Here is a 22,448-nt window from a genome sequence, read left to right as displayed (position 1 = left end):
GGGCCAGACTGAAGAATCCAGAGTCCCGAACCCAGAGGACGGAGCCAATGGGGTTGGAGCCGATGTCGGTACCGATGGAGCTGGAGGGGCCATCGGAACCGGACTAGGAACAAACACTGCGGCTCCGAAGCCAGAGATGCGCTCGGAGAAGGAATGATCAAAGCAGGTGCCGGGACGGGCGCCGGAGCCGGCTGGGCCAGAGCCGAAAACAATTTTGCCAAAACCGGTGACTGGAGGAGCCTCTGGGACCACCCTATCAACATCCGAAAGGGTCCTGGAGAATTTGGAGGACAGGGAGGGAGATCGAGATCTCCTCTCAGGAGAGACTGGTCTGAGACTGGGCGATCGGCTCCGAAGAGGTTCCAATATAATAGGAGCCGACGTCAGTTCCATCAACACAGACACCTCCTGCGGCCCCGAGGACAGTGGAGCTGAGGAGGTCGATGCAAATTTTGTAACTTTCTCTGGAGGCTCCGATTAAGCTGACGGAGCCGGAGATCTCTTTTTAGGCTTGGATGATTTAGACTTAGCACTGGGAGAAGAATCTAAGGCCTCTTCGAAAGAGGGTTTCAAGAGTCCCTTTAGGATCAGCTTATTCTTTCTCTCTTGGAGCACTCTGGGACTGAACGCATGGCAAAAGCTGCAGATGAATGGCTCCCAGGCAATAGACACAAATAAAATGCCCATCGGTGATGGACATTTTGTACCCACATTTAGAGCACGTTTTGAAACCGGAAGGTTTGTGCTCTTTGGAATCTTTAGACATTCACAAGAAACACCAACAATGCAACCTAAGAGAAAGTCTGACAGGAAAACTCACAGACACACCACAAAAAACGTGGGAATCAGTTAAAAGTTGAAACAGTACACACACTAGAGAAACACACTGAGACCAACTATGTCAAAAACCTCTAACTAAAACGGTTAATGACTACAAGGGTTGGAGAACAGAAATTCAAACCTCTAATTTAAATGGTCTGACAAACAGACAGGAAAAAAGGACTAGGTCCTCTAAATGAAACGGGCCTAGCCCGAGGGAACAGTTATCGGGATACCACAAAACAAGTACACTACCAAAAGGCTAAACAACACTAAAGACAATAGCTATGAAAATAGCTTTTTGTTTCAGAATAAATTTTTCTTAATACAAGAAAAAGGTACTTAGCCACAGCCAAGAGCGAGACCACGTCCGAGCTACACGAGCGGCAAACGAGATCTGGGGATATGGAGCAGTGCACCATGGGATACCTGCTTAGCCCAGCCAATAGAAGATTTCAAGCTAGAAATGTTTGGCAGAGTCTGAGCAGATATTCGGCTCCAAACCCACAGGCAAGAATGTAGGCGAGATAGGACTACATATCAGGGGCGTTATGGGTAAGGGGAGGAGCTTGGAGCTCAGATTAGGTGCTGGTTATGCGGCCATGTCAGATCCGATTCAGATCCATAGACCCATAGGTTGAAGATCAAATGAAGTCAACTACTTCAGATAGACAGGGACATTGTGGTCTTTGCCTAAGCAAGTTACACAAGGTGCATGGAAGTCTGTGTGTGGAATTTGTTTACCATAGTGGTGCCCATTATTAACTTTATCTGAGACGAGAGAAAGAAGAAATAAAAATTCCTCAGTGTACTTATCTTTCCGACAACGTGTCTCTGGTGTGGACCGACGGACAAAGAAAAGACGAAAGTAATGATGCAGGCTGGCTCCTTTTATACCAGAGCATACTAATGTTGGTTGAGCCGTTCCCACCAGCCTTGCAGGCAAAATCAGTTTCTCTGGTAGTCAGGCTGGCTAACTGCTTTCACAGCAGGAAATGCCAACTGTCAGGACTGCAACAGTGAAACACAAAGATCATCAGCCAGCATCAGCACTACTAGATCAAAAGACCTAAATATTGCTTGCAACATAAACAGAGACAAAAATCTTTCTCAGTGAATGCTCATCTGGAACAGGCTCCCCATCCATGTGAAGCAGGATTCCTCCATAATCTTATTAAAACACAACTTGGACCAATGGATGGGTACTTGGAAATTCACCACTGGTCTGGCACCTATGTCTCTGATGGACAGAGGCAGTCAGTAACTCACACCCTATGTAAATCAAATTTCTGGGTCATATTTGGGTTGCATGGCAAGGCTTACAAAGGTTCTAATGGTCATCAGCCTATTGTACACCAATGTATCTAAGAAGATTATTCTAACATTAAGACAAAAGCAGCCACATCGCATAAAGTACAGTTTTGTACCTACCATAAATGTAGATGTCCGATAGGTATGCATCTGCAGTCATAACATATGGGTTGTCCTGCCTCAGGCAGCCCTTCGGTCGGCCGGATTCCAAAGTCTGGGTCTGGCCTCAGCTGATGTCGCATTTTCCCCGACGTCAGAGCGTCTGGGGTATAAAAGCATCAGCCGACGCCATTTTCCTCAGTTTTTCTTGCCCCAGGTGCCCTCTAGGAAGGCTAAATTTGGATAAATGCTGAAAAGTTCCAAACATTTGCAAATTATATACATATATAAACAAACAAATACACCATAATAGATTCCCCCAGCTAGCTGAAAGAGGGGTAAGCACCCTAGGAGTCCCACAGAGGGGAAGGAGGGTGGGTAATCCTGACTGCAGATGCATACCTATCGGACATCTACATTTATGGTAGGTACAAAACTGTACTATGTCCTTCAAGGATGCATCTGCAGTCATAACATATGGGTAGAATACCATAGCCAATCTGGGGGAGAAGGTACTAAGAGAAGGATGGTGTAGTTAAGATCCCCTGCAGTACTGCAGTTGCAAACCCTGCTCGGGATCTGGAGTATAAAGGTAGATTGTAATGCTTGGCAAATGTATGCACGGAGCTCCAAGTAGCAGCTTCTAAAATGTCTTTGGTAGCCACCCCTCGTAGGAAGGCTGTAGTGGTGGCTGTGGCCCTTGTGGAGTGAGGCCTGATATTTTCAGGAACTGTCTTTCCATGAAAGGAATAGCAAAAGCGAATGCAATTTCCTATCCATTTTGAAATTGTCTGTTTGGAAATTGCTCTTCCTTGCACCCCAGTTGCATATGCTACAAAAAGTTGGTCAGTTTTTCTGTTAGTTTTAGTTCTGTCCAAATAGTAGCATAGTTGCCTGTGTATACCCAAGGTGTGCAAAAGTTTTCCCCCTTTATTCTGTGGGTTAGGGAAGAACGTAGGCAAGTGAATAGCTTGGTTCAAGGATACCCTAGATACCACCTTTGGCATGAAAGTAGGACTGGTTCTCAGTGACACTATCCTGGTGAAAAACAAGAAAAGGCTGCACTGCCATTAATGCCTTTAACTCAGATACTCTTCTTGCTGAAGTGATTGCCAGAAGGAATGCAGTTTTCCAAGAAAAACTGTAGGTCTGCTGATACTGCTGGTTCAAAAGGAGGTAGTGTCAGTTTTTCCAGCACAAAATTGAGATCCCATGCAGGTAGAGGGGGTCTTCTTGGAGGTTTAACATTTTTGATCCCCCTCAAAAATTGCCTGAGAAGAGGGTGTGAGAAGATAGGTGGATCCATATTGTATTCTGCTGAAATTGCTGAAGCATGAATCTTAATGGAAGAATAAGACAGGCCATTGTGGAACAATTCTGCTAAGTATTCTAGGATGCGTGCTAGGTTTGCCCCTGTGACATATCTGTCCTTTGATGTGCTCCAAATGAGAAATCTCTTCCATTTAGCTGAGTATGTCTTTCTTGTGGAAGGTCTGCGAGCCTCCAGGATAATGTCCTTCACCCTCTGAGATAAAACAGTTTGGTTGGGTTTTAAGGAATTTTCCAGACAGTTAGCTGCAATGTTTTCAAGTTGGGATGCAGGGTCTTGAAATTGTTCTGCGTTAGAAGAGGCCATAGGGGAAGAGGCCATGAATTTGCCTGAGACATGCTTCTCAACAGTGGGTACCAGTGTTGTCTTGGCCAGTCCGGAGCTATTAGTATCACTTTTGGCTGTTCCTCCCTGATCTTCAGTAGAACCTTGTACATCAATGGGAGAGGTGGAACGGCATATACTGTTAGGGCATTCCAGCTGAGAGAGAGTCTCCACCCTCCAGGCTTTTGGGTGGTATGTCCTTGAGCAGAATTTCTTCAGTTGGTGGTTGAGTGGGGAGGTGAACAGATCTATCTCTGGCATTCCCCATGTCTTTGTTTTGAGTTTGAAGATGTCTGGATGCAGCATCCATTCGTGTGCATCCATGGTAGTTCTGCTTAAGCTGTCTGCTAGTGTATTCTCTTTTCCTGGTACGAATTTGGCCTGCAGCTGGATATTGAGATTCAGGCATAGGTTCCACAGATTCATAGCCATCCGGCATACAGGGTAGGAATGTGTGCCTCCCTGTTTATGTACCACATGACCGTGGTGTTGTCTGTCCTTATTAACAGATGTCCTTGCTGGAGGAAGGGTCTGAAAGCCTCGATTGCATGCCTCACTGCCAGCATTTCCTTTTGGTTTATGTGCATGCTTAGCTGTCCTTGCGGCCATAGGCCTTGGATAAGTTAGTCCTCCATGTGTGCTCCCCATCCTCGGTCTGAGGCGTCCGTGGTGATGGTCTGCCTTGGTTGTGGTTTGTTGAAAGGCAACCCTCTGTTGAGACCATACATTCCTTAGGTACCACTGTAGTTTCCTCATATGCAACCTGGCATGTGGAATTAAAATTATGCAGGATGCCATGTAACCCAGGGCCTGCAGGACTTTCCTTGCAGTAAGCTGAGTTTGCCTCGTCAGAATCATGAAGGAATCTGGAAGTTGTTTTTGTTTTTCTTCTGTGAGAAAAGCCATCTGGGTGATTGTGTCCAGATCCGCACCCAGAAAGGTTATCCTTTGGGATGGTACTAGTCTTGACTTTTGGATGTTGACTGTGTCCCGATCCGCACCCAGAAAGGTTATCCTTTGGGATGGTACTAGTCTTGACTTTTGGATGTTGACGGTGTATCCCAAGGTCTGTAGCAGGTGTATGGCATAGGCCAAGTCCTTTAACAATTTTTTCTTGTTGTCCGCTTGTATTAGGCAGTTGTCCAGGTATGGATAAATTTGAATTCCCTGAAGTCTGCAATGTGCAATTACTAATGCCAGGCATTTCACGAATACTCTGGGCGCAGTAGATAAGCCAAAGGGCAATGCTGAGAATTGATAATTCTCTGATCCTGCAAGAAATCTGAGGTGTCTTCTGCAATCTGGTCAGATAGGGACGTGCAGGTATGCCTCCTTGAGATCTAGAGTCACCAGCCAAGACTCCTTGCCCAACATGGGAAGAAGTTGCTGTAGGGTCAGCATTTTGAATTTTGGCACAATGAGATAAGTGTTCAGTGCGGACAGGTCGAGAATAGGCCTCCATTGGTTTTCTTTTCTTGGTACAAGGAATAGTCTGGAGTAAAATCCTTGGCCTTGTTCTGTAGATGGTACCCTTTCTATAGCTTTCATCTGAAGTAAATTGCTGATTTGTCTTAAAGCCTCTGCCTTCTGGTTTGGTGGAAGGTTTGGCATTCCGCCTCTTTTTGGCAAAGTGTGGAAGTGAAACCTGTATCCTTTGTCTATTATTTGCAATGTCCATGTATCCTTTGTAATGCAATGCCAGTTTTTTGAGAATAAAGCCAGCGTTCCGCCCAAGGGCGCTTCCAGTTGACCCCTGGTAGGCGGAATCAGAGTCAAGTCATTGGGTTTGTCCTGTAGTAGTGGTTTTAGTTGTAGCTGTTGCACTACTCCTCTGGTTGGCAGGCTGCCACTGACTGCCTCTGTAGGGGCCCTTCGATTGACCTCTGCCTCTAGGGTGCCTGTTCCTGCCTCTCTGTGCTCTGGAGGAGTCTGGAAAGGACCAATTCTTTGTAGGCCAGTTTCTGCTGAACCTCGGAGGTTGAACTTGCAGGAAATCTTTAACAGTTTGCACAGATTTTGCTTTTTCTTCAACCTTCTTTAGAATCTCCTGTGCAGGGGAGCCAAATAAATTTTGTTTTCCATTGGAGCATCGAGGAGTTTAGCCTTGACATGATCTGGCAAAGATTGCTCCTTCAGCCAGGCATGCCTACGAATTACTGCCCCAGTCATAGCTGATCTAAATGAAGCCTCCAGTGCACCATAGCCACATTTTAAGAAATGATTACTAACCTGTTGTGAGTTGTGTACCAAATCCTGAAGGGATTTACGGTCTAAGGGTTCAGGAGAAGAAAGCTTCTTATTCAGCTGATCTAACAAATTCTTGGTACTGTATCATATGTAATTGACAGTTTAATGCCCTGGCAGAAAGTGTAGCAGATGTATAAACCTTTTTTCCCCATCTCTCTAATGCTCTAGACTCTCTTTCAGAGGGTAGGGGATTTTTGGCAGTAGCGGCTGCAACCCCTTTAAGGCCCTGAGAAATAGTTTCTGGGTCTGCAGCATGGGTTTTATACAGGTGGAAGTGAGAATCCGGGACCCTGTAATATCTGTCAGGTTTGGCGGGGGCCGGAGGAAGAGAATCAGGTGCTGTACTGACATCATTGTACACATCATCAACTACATTTAGAACAGGAGGTATATAGCTAAGGGCCTATGCTGGGGCAAATGCAAAAAAGTCCTTAATCTTTTTCTAGAATCAGAGAAATCCTGACCCTGCCATTGAAAGTGCTCTCTCATGGAGTGTAAAGTCTCCCCAAAAAAAAATTCTTCAGGAGGGGAGGCCGAAGGGAGAGATTCCTCTGCATCTGAATCCTCATAAGGCGAGTAGGCCCCTTCCTGGTGGTCTGACAAATCAGATCCATCCGTGGAGTAATCTGAGGAGTGAGGTTCAGAGGGGTCAGTCCTGGGCCTTTTGTCTGGAGGAGGTTGGGAGGCCCTGTCTGGGTGAGGTTGGGAACCCCTGATTAAGGAGATAAGGTCCTCAGCAAGACTGAGGATCTGTGAACTAGAGGAAGGCCTCTGGGATGTAGATTTGGCAGGCAAAGCTTTTGAAAGTTTGGCAGCTTTAGCCCTGGAGAAGGCCTTAACAGACATAGAAGCTGGGGGCCTAGCTGCCCCACGTGCAGGGGTAGAAATGTCCAAAGGTATGGTGTCGGACAATTCCTGAACACTAGCTTCGGTAGGGATTTCTGAAGCCGACTCAGCCGGGGCCTCTCTGGCCTCGGTGGTCGGAGGTATGGTTTCGGTAGTAGGAATAGCTGTGGACTCTGTTTCAGCCGAAACAGAGACACTAGCGGTAGGCCTAGCCGTGGTTTCAGCAGAAATCGCAGGCCGCGAGTGTCGGTCCTTTTCCTTGCGTTTTTTGACCATATGCGAAGTCGGAGTCTCAGACGGCATTTTATAAGCAAAAGCGGTTCCAAAAAATTCCTCTGCAAACTCCGACCGACGTCTAAGAGTCGGTCGGTTGAAGGAGGCACAGGCTAAACAAGCTGATACGTCGTGGTCTGGGCCTAAGCAAGGAAGGCAGTAAGAATGGAAATCCTTATGAGGTATTTGTTTCCCACAAGTTAAACAATTATTTACTTTGTCTGACATCGGCTGAGGCAAGAAAGAGTCCCCAACGGGGTACTTAGCTTTTTTCGAAGTCTTCGGTAGCTGAAATCTCTGGATCTGACCGACCGGCACTTGCGAACAGCTTCTGCTTCGGGCACCGCGCGGCAAGAAAGACTGAGGAAAATGGCGTCGGCTGGTGCTTTTATACCCCAGACGCTCTGACGTCGGGGAAAATACGACATCAGCCGAGGCCAGACCCAGACTTTGGAATCCGGCCGACCGAAGGGCTGCCTGAGGCAGGACAACCCATATGTTATGACTGCAGATGCATCCTTGAAGGGCATCATGAAATAAGACTGCTCAACAAGACCCGTTTCAATGGATTACAACCACTACAGGTGAAATGCTAAAAGATCTGGGTTTAGCTTCATACAAAATGCTAACAGATCTATATTTAATTTCATACAATAACCAAATCTTCTGTACACAGCAATGTAAACATTAAATTAAATTTCTAATAAGTATTACACAACAAAAATTACCACATTTCTTTGCACTAAATGCTCAATGTCTCTCTTCACTACATGAAGGTGCTCTTTGATGTCATTGAAATGCTGAGTTGTTTCATAAGCTGCTCCTGCACCTCCTGTATGCTGAACTACACCGACTTGTTTTAGTGCATCTGTTATGTAACTCCTGCAAAATTAAGGACATGGATGACTGTGAATCATTCAATGGTAAAGGAAAAAAAAAGCAAAGCAAACAAGTAATGCATAAAACACTTGATTACTCTAGACAAATTTACACTAACAAAAGACATCGGACTGAATTCTGAAAAAGTCAACCCAAGTACAAATGCTTAAGCATGTATGGAAACACTGGCTATTGAGCCTTTAAGCAAACCATACTTCAGCAGAGATCATTTCCATGAAAGTGTGTGTGTGGGGGGACACTAAACCCATAGCTGAAATGAAAGGCAGACCATCATCCCAACAACTTGCATGCACAGGGTTTATCCTCCTGCATACCACTTTACTGAACAATACTCTCTAAGTAGATTATGGAAATGGTCTTTCACAACATACAATGAAAACATTCACACAAAGGAGGCGGCCACATTACAAGTGCTTAGTGGAAAGAGACTGGCTGCTCTATGTTAAAGAGGGATGGAGCACTGACTACGTCCCCAGGGAACCAGTGTTTAATTAGTATTTCCAGAAATGGTGGAGTTGGGTAAGGAGGGAGAGGAATTAAGGGGCATGGTCTTCACACCTCAAACAGTTAGGAAAGACTGGGTACAGGCATTCTGTGAACCCACAGGGTGGTGTGATTTCTCTGGTGGATACCAAGGAAATTATCAAGCATGCTAGAGGGTGTGAGGGGCAGGACTGCTCGACATCAACACCTCTTGGAGAAAAGAGGGGCAACAGATCAGTCGCTGGTATGTCCCCTTCCTCTGTGAGGAGAATATGTGAGGGCTGTAGAGCATACAGAAAAATCCCTGAACCACCTTGACTGCATGAATGACTGCTCCTTCTGGCTGACCCTCAACTCCAGTGATGGAGAACGAATGGGTTTAACTGCTTCGGAGGGGCTGATAACTAGTAGTCACGGGGGGGAAAAAACGTGTTTTACTGGAAATTTGATAGTTCTGACTATGCATTTGCTTAGCTAATCCAATCAACAGTTCATACATGGCACAAATATATTAGATACATGTGCTTAAAAAGATTACATTTTTTGTGGTCATGCAGTGAAGTACGTTAATACAAATGTGCAGAAAATGAGATTTGTATCTACAACTGATATGCAATATCAATTTTTTAAATCTGTGTCACCTTGTACTACATAATCTCACTATAAGATGGAAGCAAACTGGTGTGGCCACTTTGGCCATCCATTCTTATTGCTTGCCAAGGCTGCAAAAGCACACTAATTTCACAGAAGGAAACCTACTGGATTTAAGCATACAGCCCTTTCTCAGGCGAGCCTGAGAAAGGAGGATTAGAGATAGGGCAGAAATTAAATGAACACATTATGGTCACGGTGTGTTTTTGACTAGGGAAATAAGATCCTCCCTTAAGGCAGCTGGACTACGTCAAAGATTCCAATGTCAACAAATTAAGCTTGAAACAGCTTGAAGGGTACACAGCTGAATGCATGTCTGAAATCACAGTTAACATCTCATCTTAGAGAGAATACTTGCGCTTTTTAATTTCCTTGATGAACACCAGGCAATCAATTGCTTGGTGTTGCCTGAGAGCGGTTGGGTGCATCCTAACATTAGTATCTTGCAGGAGTGAGAAGTGGAACGGTGCTAACATCCAGTGCATGCCCCAGCCTCAGGGTGTTTGTGGGCTTGTGCAAGGGTGGGGAATAATAGGCAAAACATTCCCCCCTACAGCAGTACGATGAAGACCCAGGACACCTTGATTTACTTACTGGTCCAGACTGTTGTCGGAGCAAGTCTACAGAAGGAAGGAGGTTCAGCAGACTCAGAAATTGAGAAGCACTGGTAGCAGCTGATAGTCAGCTGTAAAGGCAACAAAAACAGCTCAAACATTAACGGCTCATTATCAAGAGTAATGAACACTGTCTGAAAAAGTAGTTGTGTCCACTTACCATAAATGTAGATGTTAAAGTGTATTCACTGTTGCAGTCCTAACAAATGGTTTATCCAGCTCCCGGTAGCCCTCAGTCGGCCAGAATACCAAAGGAAAGTAAAAATGACATCGGTTGCAGTCAGCTGTAAAGGACGTCAGGGCATCTGATACAAAAGGAGGCAGCCAACATCACTTCCTCAGTCTTTCTTGCCATAACAGTCAGGAGCCCCCAGAAAGTAAGGCTTAAATCAAAAACCAGTTTGACAAACAACAAATTAAGCCTGTACCTCAGGAAAAAATAACAGGAGAGGACCATAAAAAGGGGGAAGGAAACCCAGAACTGCAACAGTGAATACTCTCGAACACCTACATTTATGTAAGTGTACACAACTGTACTATGTTTGTGTTTCACTGTTGCAGTCCTAACAAATGGGTTTGATTACCAAAGCCCAGACAAAAAATGGGGAAGGAACCAATAGCATCAAGGGTTGAAGATAATGCCCTGCAACACCGCAGTGGCAAACCCTGCCCTGGTTCTGGAAAACAGAGGCAAATTATAATGCCTTGTCAAGTATGAACAGAAGACCATGTGGCAGCCTCCAAAATGTCTTTAGTAGGGACACCCCTTAGAAAGGCTGTCAAAGTGGAAGCCACCCTAGTAGAGTGGGTCCTAACCCCTTGAGGTGGAGCTTTGCCATGAAAAGAACAAAAAGTAATGCAGTGTGCAATCCATCAGAAATGGTCTTGCTCCAGGGGCAAAACTGACCAATAACTGTGCTGATTTCTGAAGGTCCTCAAGTCCTGTCCAGGTAAAACCTGAGCTGTCTGTGCACATCAAGAGAATGTAGGATCCTCTCACCTCTACTGCGAGGATTACGAAAGAAGGTAGGAAGGTGTATGGACTGATTAAGAGTCAGGCTGGAAACCACCTTAGGCATAAAGGCGGGATTAGTCCTCGGCGAGACTATCTGCATGGACAATAAGAAAGCTCCACGGCCATCAAAGCTTGCAGCTCCAAAACCCTCCTTGCTGAAGTTACAGCCAAGAGAAAGGTGGTCTTCCAAGAGAGAAACTTTAAATCAGTAGAGGCAGCTGGCTCAAAAGGAGGAAGAGTGAGTTTCTCCAGAACAAAATTAAGATCCCAGGCTGGAGTAGGTGCTCTTCTGGGAGGTTTTAGATTGCAAGCACCTCTGAGAAACACTTTCATCAGGGGATGAGAGAAAATGGGCTGTTCAAGAGAACAATGACCAGAGATAGCTGAAGTATGGATCTTGACAGAGGAAAAAGACAGATCACTCTGAAGCAAATCAGACAGGTATTCCAGGATCAGAGAAAGGGTAGGTTGAAAAGCAGACTCCCCTCTAGCCTGCATCCAATGAGAAAACCTTTCCCACTTGCCAGCATAGGATTTCCTAGTGCTAAGCCTCCTGGCCTCCCTCAACACGTCAACCACCTGTTGGGAAAGGGAGGGAGTCATACAATGAGCCATGCTGCCAAATGGAGACTGAAGATGAGGATGTAGAAGGTTTCCCCTTTCCTGAACCAAAAGATCTGGCTTCAGAGGAAGATACAAAGGAGGAAGATAGGAGAGACTGCGAAGCAGTGGATACCAATGCTGTCTGGGCCAGTACGGAACTATGAGAATAGTCCTTGGACCCTGCTCTTCACTAATACCCTGGGAAGAAGAGGAGGGAAGGCATACACTGATAGCAACGTCTAAGGGAAAGACAGAGCATCCACTTTCCAGGCTCTGCTGTGCTGCTGTCTGGTGAAAGAGAGGTAGCAGATGGTTGTCTGGGGAGGAGAAAAAATCCAGCCGAGGAGTGCCCCAACGTTGAATGATGCTGTAAAAGACTGCTCTGTTCAGCTGCCACTTGTGAGGATCCAGGGTTTGCCAGCTCAACTGGTCTGCCAAAACATTGAGCCTTCCTGGAAGAAACGGAGCTAGAAGATGCAGGTCCAGGGAAGCTGCCATGGACCAAAGATTCATGCTTTGCCTGCACAGGGGGCAAGAGTGAGTCCCCTCCCAGCTTGTTGATGTACCACATGACCGTAGTGCTGTCTGTCCTGACCAGCAGGGTCCCTGGAGAAAGAAGATGCTTGAAAGCCAGTAAGGCCTGCTGAACTGCTATCAACTCTCTTAGATTTATGTGCAGGTGCATCTGCTGGGCAGGTGTGCTCCCCAGGCATAGTCTGATGCGTCCGTAGTCAGAACTTGAGTGGCAAGAGGTGCCCAAAAAGGCATGCCTTTGTTTTGTAGACAGGCTACTGCCCATCATAGAAACTCTGGCTGCAGAGATGGAAGCAGAGGAATCATCATATCTAGGTCCTCGGTGTTGACACCAAATGTTCTTGAGGTACCACTGCAATTTCCTCATATGCAGTCTTGCATATGGACTCATGAGAATACAGGATGCCATGAATCCCAGAGCTTGCAGGTACTTCCTTGAAGGGAGCTGGGGCAGGCTTGCCAAGTCCTTGAAGTAAACTGAAAGAGTTGCCTGCTTCTCTTGGGCGAGATATATCTGGGCGGCTGTGTTTAGACTCACTCCCAGGAATGTTGTCTCCTTGGATGGTACCATTTTCGATTCTTCCACATTGAGTGTAACCCAGGGAAGAGAGAAGAGTCTTTACGAATTCCAGATCCTTTAATAGCTGTTCTTGAGAACTTGCTTGAATCAGACAGTCATCCAAGTATGGGTAAATCTGAATTTTCTTCTTCCTGCAAAAAGCAATGACTGGGGCCAGGCACATTGTGAAGACTCTGGGAGCAGTAGATAAGCCAAACGGCAGCGCAAAGAAATGGTAACTTTGCTCGCCCACTCTGAAATGAAGGTACTGCTTGCAACTTTCCCTGATAGGAATAAGCAGATAAGCCTCTGAGATCCAAGGTTACCAGTCAGGAATCCTTTTCTAGAAGTTGTAGCAACTGATGTAGAGTGAGCACTGTGAACTTTGGAATTACTAGAAATGAGTTTGTAATGGAAAGATCCAGGATAGGACGCCAGGTGCTTTTTGGAACTAGGAAAAGCCTGGAATAAAAGCCCTGGCCTACCTGCTGAGCAGGGACTGATTCTATTGCTCCCAGATGAGACAGATAAAATTTGTTTTTCTACTTCTGCCCTTTGGTTTAGAGGAACGTCCGGGAATCCCTTGGGAGCTGGAAAGGTGCGGAAAGAAAACTTGTGCCCTAGGGACACCATTGTGAGCACCCATTTGTCATCTGTGATAGTGGCCCAGACATCTGCAAAAAGGGCCAACCTTCCCCCCCTAAAGGACTCTCCCGGCAAGCAAGAACAGGCAGAAGTTGTAAAAAGTCATTGAGAGTGTTTTGATTGAGATGCAGGCTTGGAGCTTCCCCCTTTAGAAGTGGAAGCCTGCCAACGCCAAGACCTTTGAGAGGTAGCCCCCTGCCACCTAGAAGATTTGCAACCTCTAGTCCCGGAATGGTTCTGTCTGCTGGTATCAGGAAAGGTCCAACTCTTGAAAGGGTAATTCCTGCTAAAGCGAGGGGGTTGAACTTGCAGAAAATCCTTAACAGTTTGCATGGACTTGGCCTTATCCTCCATCTTCTTCAGTACCTCCGCTGCTTTGCTGCCAAAAAGACAGTCTTTATGCAAAGGTACATCCAAAAAGCTTAGCCTCGACAGGTTCTGGAAGAGGCTGTTCTCGGAGCCAAGCGTGCCTTCTAATAACAGATCCAGTAGCTGTAGCCCTGCTGGAGGTCTCCAGGATGTCAAAACCACAATGCAAAGAATGCTTATTGACCAGACTGGCTGAACTCAGTAAATCCTGCATGTCTTTACTCTCGGCCAAAAGAGGTACACTTGCTATTCTAGACTTAATAGCCTCCAAGGTGTACTGCTTGTACTTCAGCATATGAAAAAGACAATCGGCTGCCCTAACAGGGTGACAGAGGTATAAACCTTCTTGCCCCACCTATCTAGGTTCGTAGACTTCTTGTCAGAGGGAACAGGATTCCTAGTAACAGTGGCCTTAACTCCTTTGGGGCCCTGAGAAATAACCTCTAGATCAGCCAACGGATTCCTGAAAAGAAACCGATGAGAATCAGGGACTCTGTAGTACCTGACAAGTTTTCTGGGAGCAGGAGGAACCGAATTTGGAGACAGGAATTTTCCAGAAAAACATCAACAACTTCCAACACAGGGGGAATAGCAAGAGGCCTATGCTGAGGTAAATCCAGAAACTCCCTAATCCATTTCTTGGATTGGGGATAATCCTGCCTTTCCCATTTAAAATGTTCCCTGAGGGTATTTAAAGTATCACCAAAAGAGATATCCTCTGGAGGATAGGCCGAAGGGATGGACTCCTCTGCATCTGAACCCTCAAAAGGAGAAAGCCTGACAAAATTCCTCATCAGCAGAAATACTGGAAGAATTAGAATCTGAGCAGGACAAAGCCTCAGGGGAAACATCCCTACTCCTTTTAGAAGAAGGCTGAAAAACGCTAATAAGAGTCAACAAATCATTAGCCATTTTAACCATTTGGGATTGAGGGGAACGAGAAGCTGGAGCCTGCCTTTTCACAGGCTTACGCATGGAAGACTTACCTGCAAGTCTGAAGGATTCGGGAGGCCTGGCAACTGCCGAAGTTGTGGCAGAGGTTGTAGGAAGAAGTTTGCTGTCAGAACGCAAAACGGAGTCCTCGGACACCGGAGTCAGCTTAGCAGCTCCAGCAGAAGAGGTGACCGGTGACATGACAGAAGGTAAAACGGAAGCTGAAGGCCTAAGGGACTCTGACTCAAGCAAGGCCTGTGGTTGTACATCAGCGGACTGCAGGGACTGCAAAGGCGCCTCACTGGCTACCGCCTGACTGACTACCAACTTAACCTCATCCGAGGACTTAAGCTTTCTGAGGCCTGTTGCGGTCCTTATCCTTATGTTTCTTCGGAACACCCGAAGCCTGAAGACTGGCGGATGCCATACCAATGAACTGAGGCCAAACTTCAAAATGCCTAGCCAAAATCTTAACCCAATGATGGATAGTACGTGGATTAAAGGAGGCACAGAGATCACACTTGGGAACGTTGTGGTCAAGGCCTAAACAAATAATGCAATAGGAATGAAAATCTCTATGGGGAATCTGCTTTCCACAGGTAAGGCAATTAACTTTTTCTGACATTTGTTAAGGCAAGAAAAGAGGATCCCCAACGGGGTACTTAGCTGTAGTAGACTTCAACTTTCGTAGTCTGAAACCAACCAAGGTAAACTGCCGACCGTCACTCATGCATGAAAAGCTTCTGCTTCAAACTCCGCGGCAAGGAAGATTAAGGAAGTGACATTGGCTGCCTCCTCCTGTATCGGACACCCTGACGTCCTTTACAGCAGACGGCAACCAACATAATTTTTACTTACCTTTAGTATTCTGGCCGACTGAGGGCTACCGGGAGCCGGACAACCCATTTGTTAGGACTGCAACAGTGAAACATGAATATCAGCAAACCCTATTAGGGATTGGAATAGTGCCCGTTCCATCTAGAGGAGGGAAAGCAGATATGATGATGAAATATTGTCAATGGGAAAAAAAAATCAAGCAGGCAACTCACTTTGGCCTGTCTACTATCAGAAGAGCACCTCCTGTCACATCAGGAAGTGCTAACATTTTCCAAGGTAGACAAGCTGCCTTGTTAGAAGAGTTGTCAGTCTGACATATTATAATGCTTGTGTACATCAAGTGTCATTCACAGATATCCACACTTCCAAAGTTGTTTCAACCGCTTCTCATCTCACAGAATGGTGATTTTGGTTAAACAAAGGCCGTCTATCCTTTAGTAAAATGAGCCATACACAGCTTGGGGCTAGCTTAGAGAAAAAAGAATAAGGACTTAATCTCCTACCAGGCAACCAAGAGTAAACTGCAACAACTTCAGTAAGGGACTGAAGGACAGCAGTAATATGGTTATAGAAAGACATTCCCTCAAGTGGGGTGGATAAAATGTGGAAGTTCCAGGATAAAGTACATGAGGGAGTCATTGGATCAACAGACCAGTTTCAACAAAGACAGAGCTCTTCAGATACAATGAGGATCAAGCCCAATACATCAGAGTTTCTAAATTACAGAAGTAAATGATGTAATGAAAAAAGCTTTCATTATACCATACAATTCCTTAGCAAGGCTCTCAAATTCATTAGTCAACCACCAGATATTAGTCATGAAGAACATTAAGGTAGAGGTGAAAAAACAGTGTTGGTAAGGAAGTTGGTGAACTCGTGCAGTAGGAAAGTCCTCACATACCCAAGCGCACAGTAGAGAAGAAACCAGTCTGATTTTACAGCAAGTACATGCTCAAAGTAGCTGGCCATCCTAATGGTAAACCTGAATCAACTGCACACTGAACTATAACAAATGAAAACTATACCCTCAATCTTATCCCATCTAAGGCATTTGATGACCGATACCCCGGATGGAACACAAGGTGCCAGCTGTGAACAAATTTATCATCAAGCCATGTCTCTTAATCCAATGCAATATCAATATGATGTTGTGCAACAATGTCTGATACAATACAAAGTCTGTTGCAGACAGATCTAACATTAACATACATAAAGTGGGGTACAGAAGGATGGGCCACAATTACCTCTCCTGAGGAAGAGGAAAGTGCAGGTTTTATGAACTTATAACTGTACACGTTCTGGCAGATATATAGTTGCAGTCCTCACATCTTGGATATACTACATGCAGGAAGCCTGTGGCCAGCCATATATTCAGCCATATATTCAGAGCTATGTCCTCCAACCAATGTGCAAGTACATCAGTGGTGTAAAGGGTGAATTAGAGGACACCATCTTCAGATCTTTCTTGCCCCTTCAAAAGCCTTGGAAAATACCTCAGAGAGTCTTGGGACAAGATTTACAGTCCTAATTGCTCAAGGTCCACCCCCACAGGACCACAATCTCCCTCTCCAGATAAACAAAGGAAGGCTAAGGTCTGGTAGGAAAGTGAGAACAAAAATATTTAATGGGAACTAGGGAGTCACCACAACCTACATGGACACAGGGGGGTCAGGAGGGTGGGCATCTTGACTACAATAGTGAATCTATTCGAGCATCTACATTTATGGCAAGTTCCTAACACATGTCCATTACAACATTCATCACTGTAGTCCTTACAAGGGGGATGATTCACAAAGCACATCATGTTAGGGAGGATGAAGACCATCTGGATATGTGGCCCTGAAAATAATAAACCATTCTGTGACCTTCAATGCTGCCCCTAGGCTTTATTTATATTTATTTATTGACATTTGTTGACCGGGAAAGTCCACTGGGCCACTGACCCATTTTCAGTGGAGGCCTGGGGAGAAAAGCTCCACGGTATTACACTCAAAATAAAAGTAGAACACAAACATTTTAAGAGTTTTTAAAAACATATGCCCATTATATACCATAATGGTAGTACATTAAAATAACATATTCCTAGCTACACCTTCAGATAAAGTTCACAGAAGGTTTCAAGGGAGTGAGTAGAGCTCATAAGTAAAGGGGCAGAAGTATATAGTGATGTAAGTTGAGAGCGTTGTATAGGATAGTTTAGTGAGAGGTAGGGAGGAGGAGGAAAAAGTCTGGCAGTAAAGGGCAGCAAGAGGTAGGTAGAAGGAGAGAAAAGGTTTAATGCTTAGACAGGCTGTATACAGATGACTGAGATGCCACTTCAGTGACAGTCTGGGTAAGCAACCTAAGAAAGAGTGGGGTGATACAGCAGGTGTTCTCATGGAATGGACCATGATCTGGCCATGGTTAGGAATGCCATGTTTTTTGAGTAACTAAAAAAATAAAGTGAGCCAGTAACTCTGAATGAGTTTTCTCGTTAACAAGTCTACCTTTTTCATTTTGCATAAGAGATAAACAGTTCATCAGACAGCCTGGATTTCTTGATTCAGTACAAGTAACAATCTCAGCTCTATGTGCAAATATAGGGAAAGCAGGATTCTTCATTCTGACAGCTATACCTTTGGAAAAAAAAGTTGTAGTTAAATAGCTTAATTCAGGATCATTTGGAAGGATACCACCTTTAGGCAGGACAGTGGGGACTGTATGTAGGGCTACCCTGTAATGATGAAAGACCAAAAAAGGCTTGGAGCTCCAATATCCATTTTGCTGAGGTAATGGCCATCAAAAACAGCATTTTCCAAGACTGATACTGGAGAGAAAATGCAGCATCTTGTTCAAAACAGACCAGGGTCAGTTTTTCTAGCACAAGGTTTAAAACCCATGGTGGAGAAATCTTTTTCTTTCATGGACTTTTACAGAGGTGAAAGTTAACCATGACTACAGACACTTCAGCTTTCTTTGGGTCAAGGTCACTTGACTAGCACAATAATTAGAAACTTGCTATTTAAATGGGTATGATTGCTGGTGTTGTTCCTAGCCTCCTTTAGAATATTTAGCACATCATCACAAAACTTGTGCCTACCTGGAATCAGGGTAAGATTTTATTTTATTTATACATTTGTTAATCAAATAAGCCACTGGAGAGAAATTCACTTTCAGGAACACCCAGAAGGCACTGCCCAGTTAAATGACTTGTTCAGTCTCATACACTGTAAATGGAGGACAGAATCAAACCCAGTACCCTTGGCTACAGAAAGCAGCTCAGTAGTAGCTCAGAGCTTAATCACTTGCACTGCAAGACTATAATTATCCAAGATGCCAGCTTTGGGTACAGCAGAGAACCCCTGCTTCGTGTCAAGAGGTATGCACACAGAGGCAACACTTTACCTTTCCCTCTTGCCAGATTGTTCAGGTGAGGGAAAGTGGTTTTATAGGTAAACTTACCATAACAGTAGAGATCTGAATGATCACTGCTGCATTAGCCTAAGCTATATGGGTTATATCCTGCACAGGAAACATACAGTAGTGTACACTTACCATAAATGTAGATGTTGTAATGGTGTCAGCTGCCTTCCTTTTTACCACTGACGACCGGACATCAGTCTTCAAGCGATAGCAACCGATGCAGAAATACTAAAGCAGGCCGAGGGCTACCCTGGCAGGGATAACCAAAATGTGATGACTGCAACAGTGAAACACGAAGATCATCAAAAGCTGTCCAGCTTCCAAAGCTTCAGGGCACCTCCCAAGTGTCCAAACAGTTAGCTGACTAAAATACATGTTTGGGCACCAAGCCCTTTAGAGCTTTCATGCCAAAAGAGAGGGAGGCGATGAGCCAAGAAGACATTGCTGGGAACAACACACACCCACACTGGCATAGGACACACCAAAAAACCAAGGGTGGTGGAGGGAAAGAGTAGCTACGGCAACAGTGATCAAACATCTACTGTTACGTTTACTTACACAACTGTACTAAGTTATTCATACTGATCACTACTGCAGTAGCCCAAGCTACATGGGTAGATTATCATACAACAGAACTGGGAAATGGAAGGGGGAAGGGTCCAGAAGCCCCTGGAGAATGGTCCTAGACATGCAGAAGTAGATTAACTTGTAGTGCTTTGTAATGTACGTACAGAGAACAAAGAAGCTGATCTGAAGTTCTAAAAGATTTTATTCTGTCAAGATAGTACTAGAGTGGTCTGTGGACCTCCAAAGTATGAAGTACCCTTTTCTCCCTCATTCTTTGATTCAGAGAAAAATATAGGGAGAGGAGCAGTTTGGATTAAAGTAAACTTGGATACCATTTTAGGTAAAAAAGATTAATTCTCAAAGAAACCCTGATACAAGGATGAACCACCACAGGAGCGTGGAACTCTGATACCCTTCTTGCAGAGGTCATAGCAATCAGTAAAACTTGACTTCTATGTAAAAGACTTCAAATCAGCCAGGTTTAGCTGGTTCAACTGGAGCTAGTGTTGGCTTTTGTAACACAAAATTAAGATCCCAAAGAGGAGCCACTGGTTTTCTTCTTATGCAATAACCCTTTCAAAAACATTTTGACATGAGAAACTTGAAAGAGGGGGATCCCTAGGCAGAAATACTGAAATGGCTGACAGATAAGACAGACCATAGGAAAGCAATTATCTCAAATTGTAAAACCAGAGAAACACTAGTCCTGAATGTGTTGGTTATGTTGCTGGTACCAACTAGAATACCTTTTCCATTTGCTTATATATGATTTTCTAGCAGCAGGCTTTCTTGACTCAATTAGAACCTGCTGCATGTCCTCAGTAAACAGATGCCTAAAAGGTATTAAAACCCCTTCGTCTAGGCAGTCAGCAGAAGTTGTTTGGGGTCATGATGCATCACACACCTGTTCTTTTGTGGGTAGATCCAGTCTGCGAGGAAACATGTGGTAATTACCCCTAGTCAATTCCAAAAGAAAGGAGAATCACTGCTGCTTGGACCAGAACAAAGTCACCACAATGACCTTGAGGGAATTCCTTCTGAATCTTCAAAGTATGTTGGATATCAGTGGAAAGCGTAGAACATTCCTGTCCAAGGAAAAGAAAAATCTATTTTCTAGGCCTTTTTGCAGAATTTCGCCAGCTGACTGTTCGAGAAGGCAAAAAGAACTGCCTGAACCCCCACAGATGGATCAAATCTTGGAAGACCCCTGATCTAGTTTCCACTTGTGAGGATATGGCTCTGTCCTGTTCAGCTCGTCTACCACACAATTTTGCTCCGGCAAAATGTGGGATGCCAGTAGAGTGAGATTGTACTTTAGACATATAATCCCATGCTAACATGGCTACGGATGCAACAAGTACTAATGCAGACTCGTAGTCAGTATGGGGGTAAGATCTGGTTCCCCTTGTTTATGCACCACATCAAGTTGTTACAGACAATGCCACAGTGACCATGTGGTCCTGGGAATAAAAAGTACTTTAGAGAGGCGAGTGTCTTGATAAGGACAAGCATCTCTTATTTTTTATGCACTTGTTTCGGTCTTTGTTGTTCCAGATACCTTGCACTTTTACCTCCTCTGCTCCACAAACAAAGTCAGTGGAGTCTGTGGTGGGACTGCATTGAAACAGGAGAGAAGTGGAGACTTGTATTCAGAGTTATCAGAGGTTTCCAGCAAGTGATTTCTCTTCTCTTAAATCTCAGAAAAGGAATGTACAAAGGTAATGGATGTTGTTGCTGGGACCAAAAACACTTCAGATACCACCATCTTTCTCATGTGGAGTCTTACCAGAGGTATCAAGAGAATCATAGATGCCATGAGACCCCTACTCCTGAGGTATTCCTTTGCAGTGACTGAAGTCTGAATGGAAAAGATAAAAATAGGTGTTTTTTTTTTCATGGGGAAAAGCTCCTTGTACGGAGGTTTCTAGCAGTCACCCCAAGAACACAATCCTGTGTGCCACAATAAAAAAAATATTTTGAATGTTCTCTTGTAATTCCAACCTGTATAAGAGCTCCTTCACACAAATAAGAGATTTCTGACACACTGAAAGACTCTTCAAAGATAAGTCTAAATAAGGAAAAATGAGGAAACCCTGTAGCCTGCAACAGGGTATGACAGGAGCCAGACACTTAGTGAACACTTTTGAAGTAGTGGATTGCCCAAAGGGCAGAGAAACGAATGTGATGTACATCTTTTAAATCTAAGGTTAAAAAAAATCAAACGAGGAAGAAGGGATAACAGGTTGTGAAGGGACAGCATTTTGAACTTGGTCACTACCACATACTGGTTTATGAAAGAAAGGTCCAGAACTACTGGTCTCCAGGAGTTCTCTCTCTCTGGCACCAAAAACATTCTTGAAGAAAAAAGAAAAAAACCCTCTGGAAGGAGGAACTGTTTATATTTCCCCTAGACAGCTTGTGCTGTGGAACAAAAGGGAACAGAGGTGTTTGGTCTGGTGGATGTGGAATAATCCCCTGGTAAATAGAATTTCTTCTCACTGCCATCTGCAACCTTGCTGATTTAGCCTCAAAACCCATTTGCCTTAATCTGTTACCAAAGGGAGAAATGGAGATTCAGACTGATAAGGGATTTTGATTCTAGGGTGGGAGAAAGGTAACAAGGTCCCTTAAAAACCAAGGGATCCTGCCTTATTAGACTTGTTTTTTGTTCTGTGAGGTTCCTGCACTCTTTTTGGTACCTCCCTGCCATTTTTTTAAATGTCTGCTCTTTTGCTGAGGCTGTTTACTTTGATTCTTTCCAAAACTAGATGAGGAAGCAGAAAATCCTTTGGGAAATTTAATGGAGGGCTGAAAAACCTGAGATTTCTCCTATATCAGCTGACCTCTCTCATTACATTTTTTGATAACCTATGCAGCAGAGGGCCCAAAACCTAAATCTCTATCCAAATGAGAATTTAAAATCTCATTTTTACATCTGGGAGGTTCTGAGAATACAGTAAAGCACACCTTTTCACAGTATCTACAGAGTCCTATACACACTTAAAACAATGAGTGGTGACCTGAGAAACAGAAGAAACTAATCCACACAAAGCAAATCTTTTCTAAAGACAGAACTGCAAATAAAAC

At 44.5% G+C, this 22,448-nt stretch overlaps 1 protein-coding gene across 1 annotated transcript in view; it reads right to left on the bottom strand.

Moving 5' to 3' along the window:
- LMAN1 (lectin, mannose binding 1) overlaps positions 1-22,448 on the bottom strand; it is a gene marked incomplete in the record, with an annotated part of 407,951 nt that overhangs the window by 186,693 nt on the left and 198,810 nt on the right. The window contains 1 exon segment of the mRNA XM_044066156.1: positions 7,978-8,131. Within this exon segment, the coding sequence (XP_043922091.1) occupies positions 7,978-8,131 (154 nt within the window).

Source organism: Protopterus annectens, chromosome 1.part0, assembly GCF_019279795.1.
Source record: "Protopterus annectens isolate FY-2018-M chromosome 1.part0, PAN1.0, whole genome shotgun sequence".
NCBI classification, from domain to species: domain Eukaryota; kingdom Metazoa; phylum Chordata; order Ceratodontiformes; family Protopteridae; genus Protopterus; species Protopterus annectens.
This window is presented reverse-complemented; position numbering and strand designations above follow the sequence as displayed.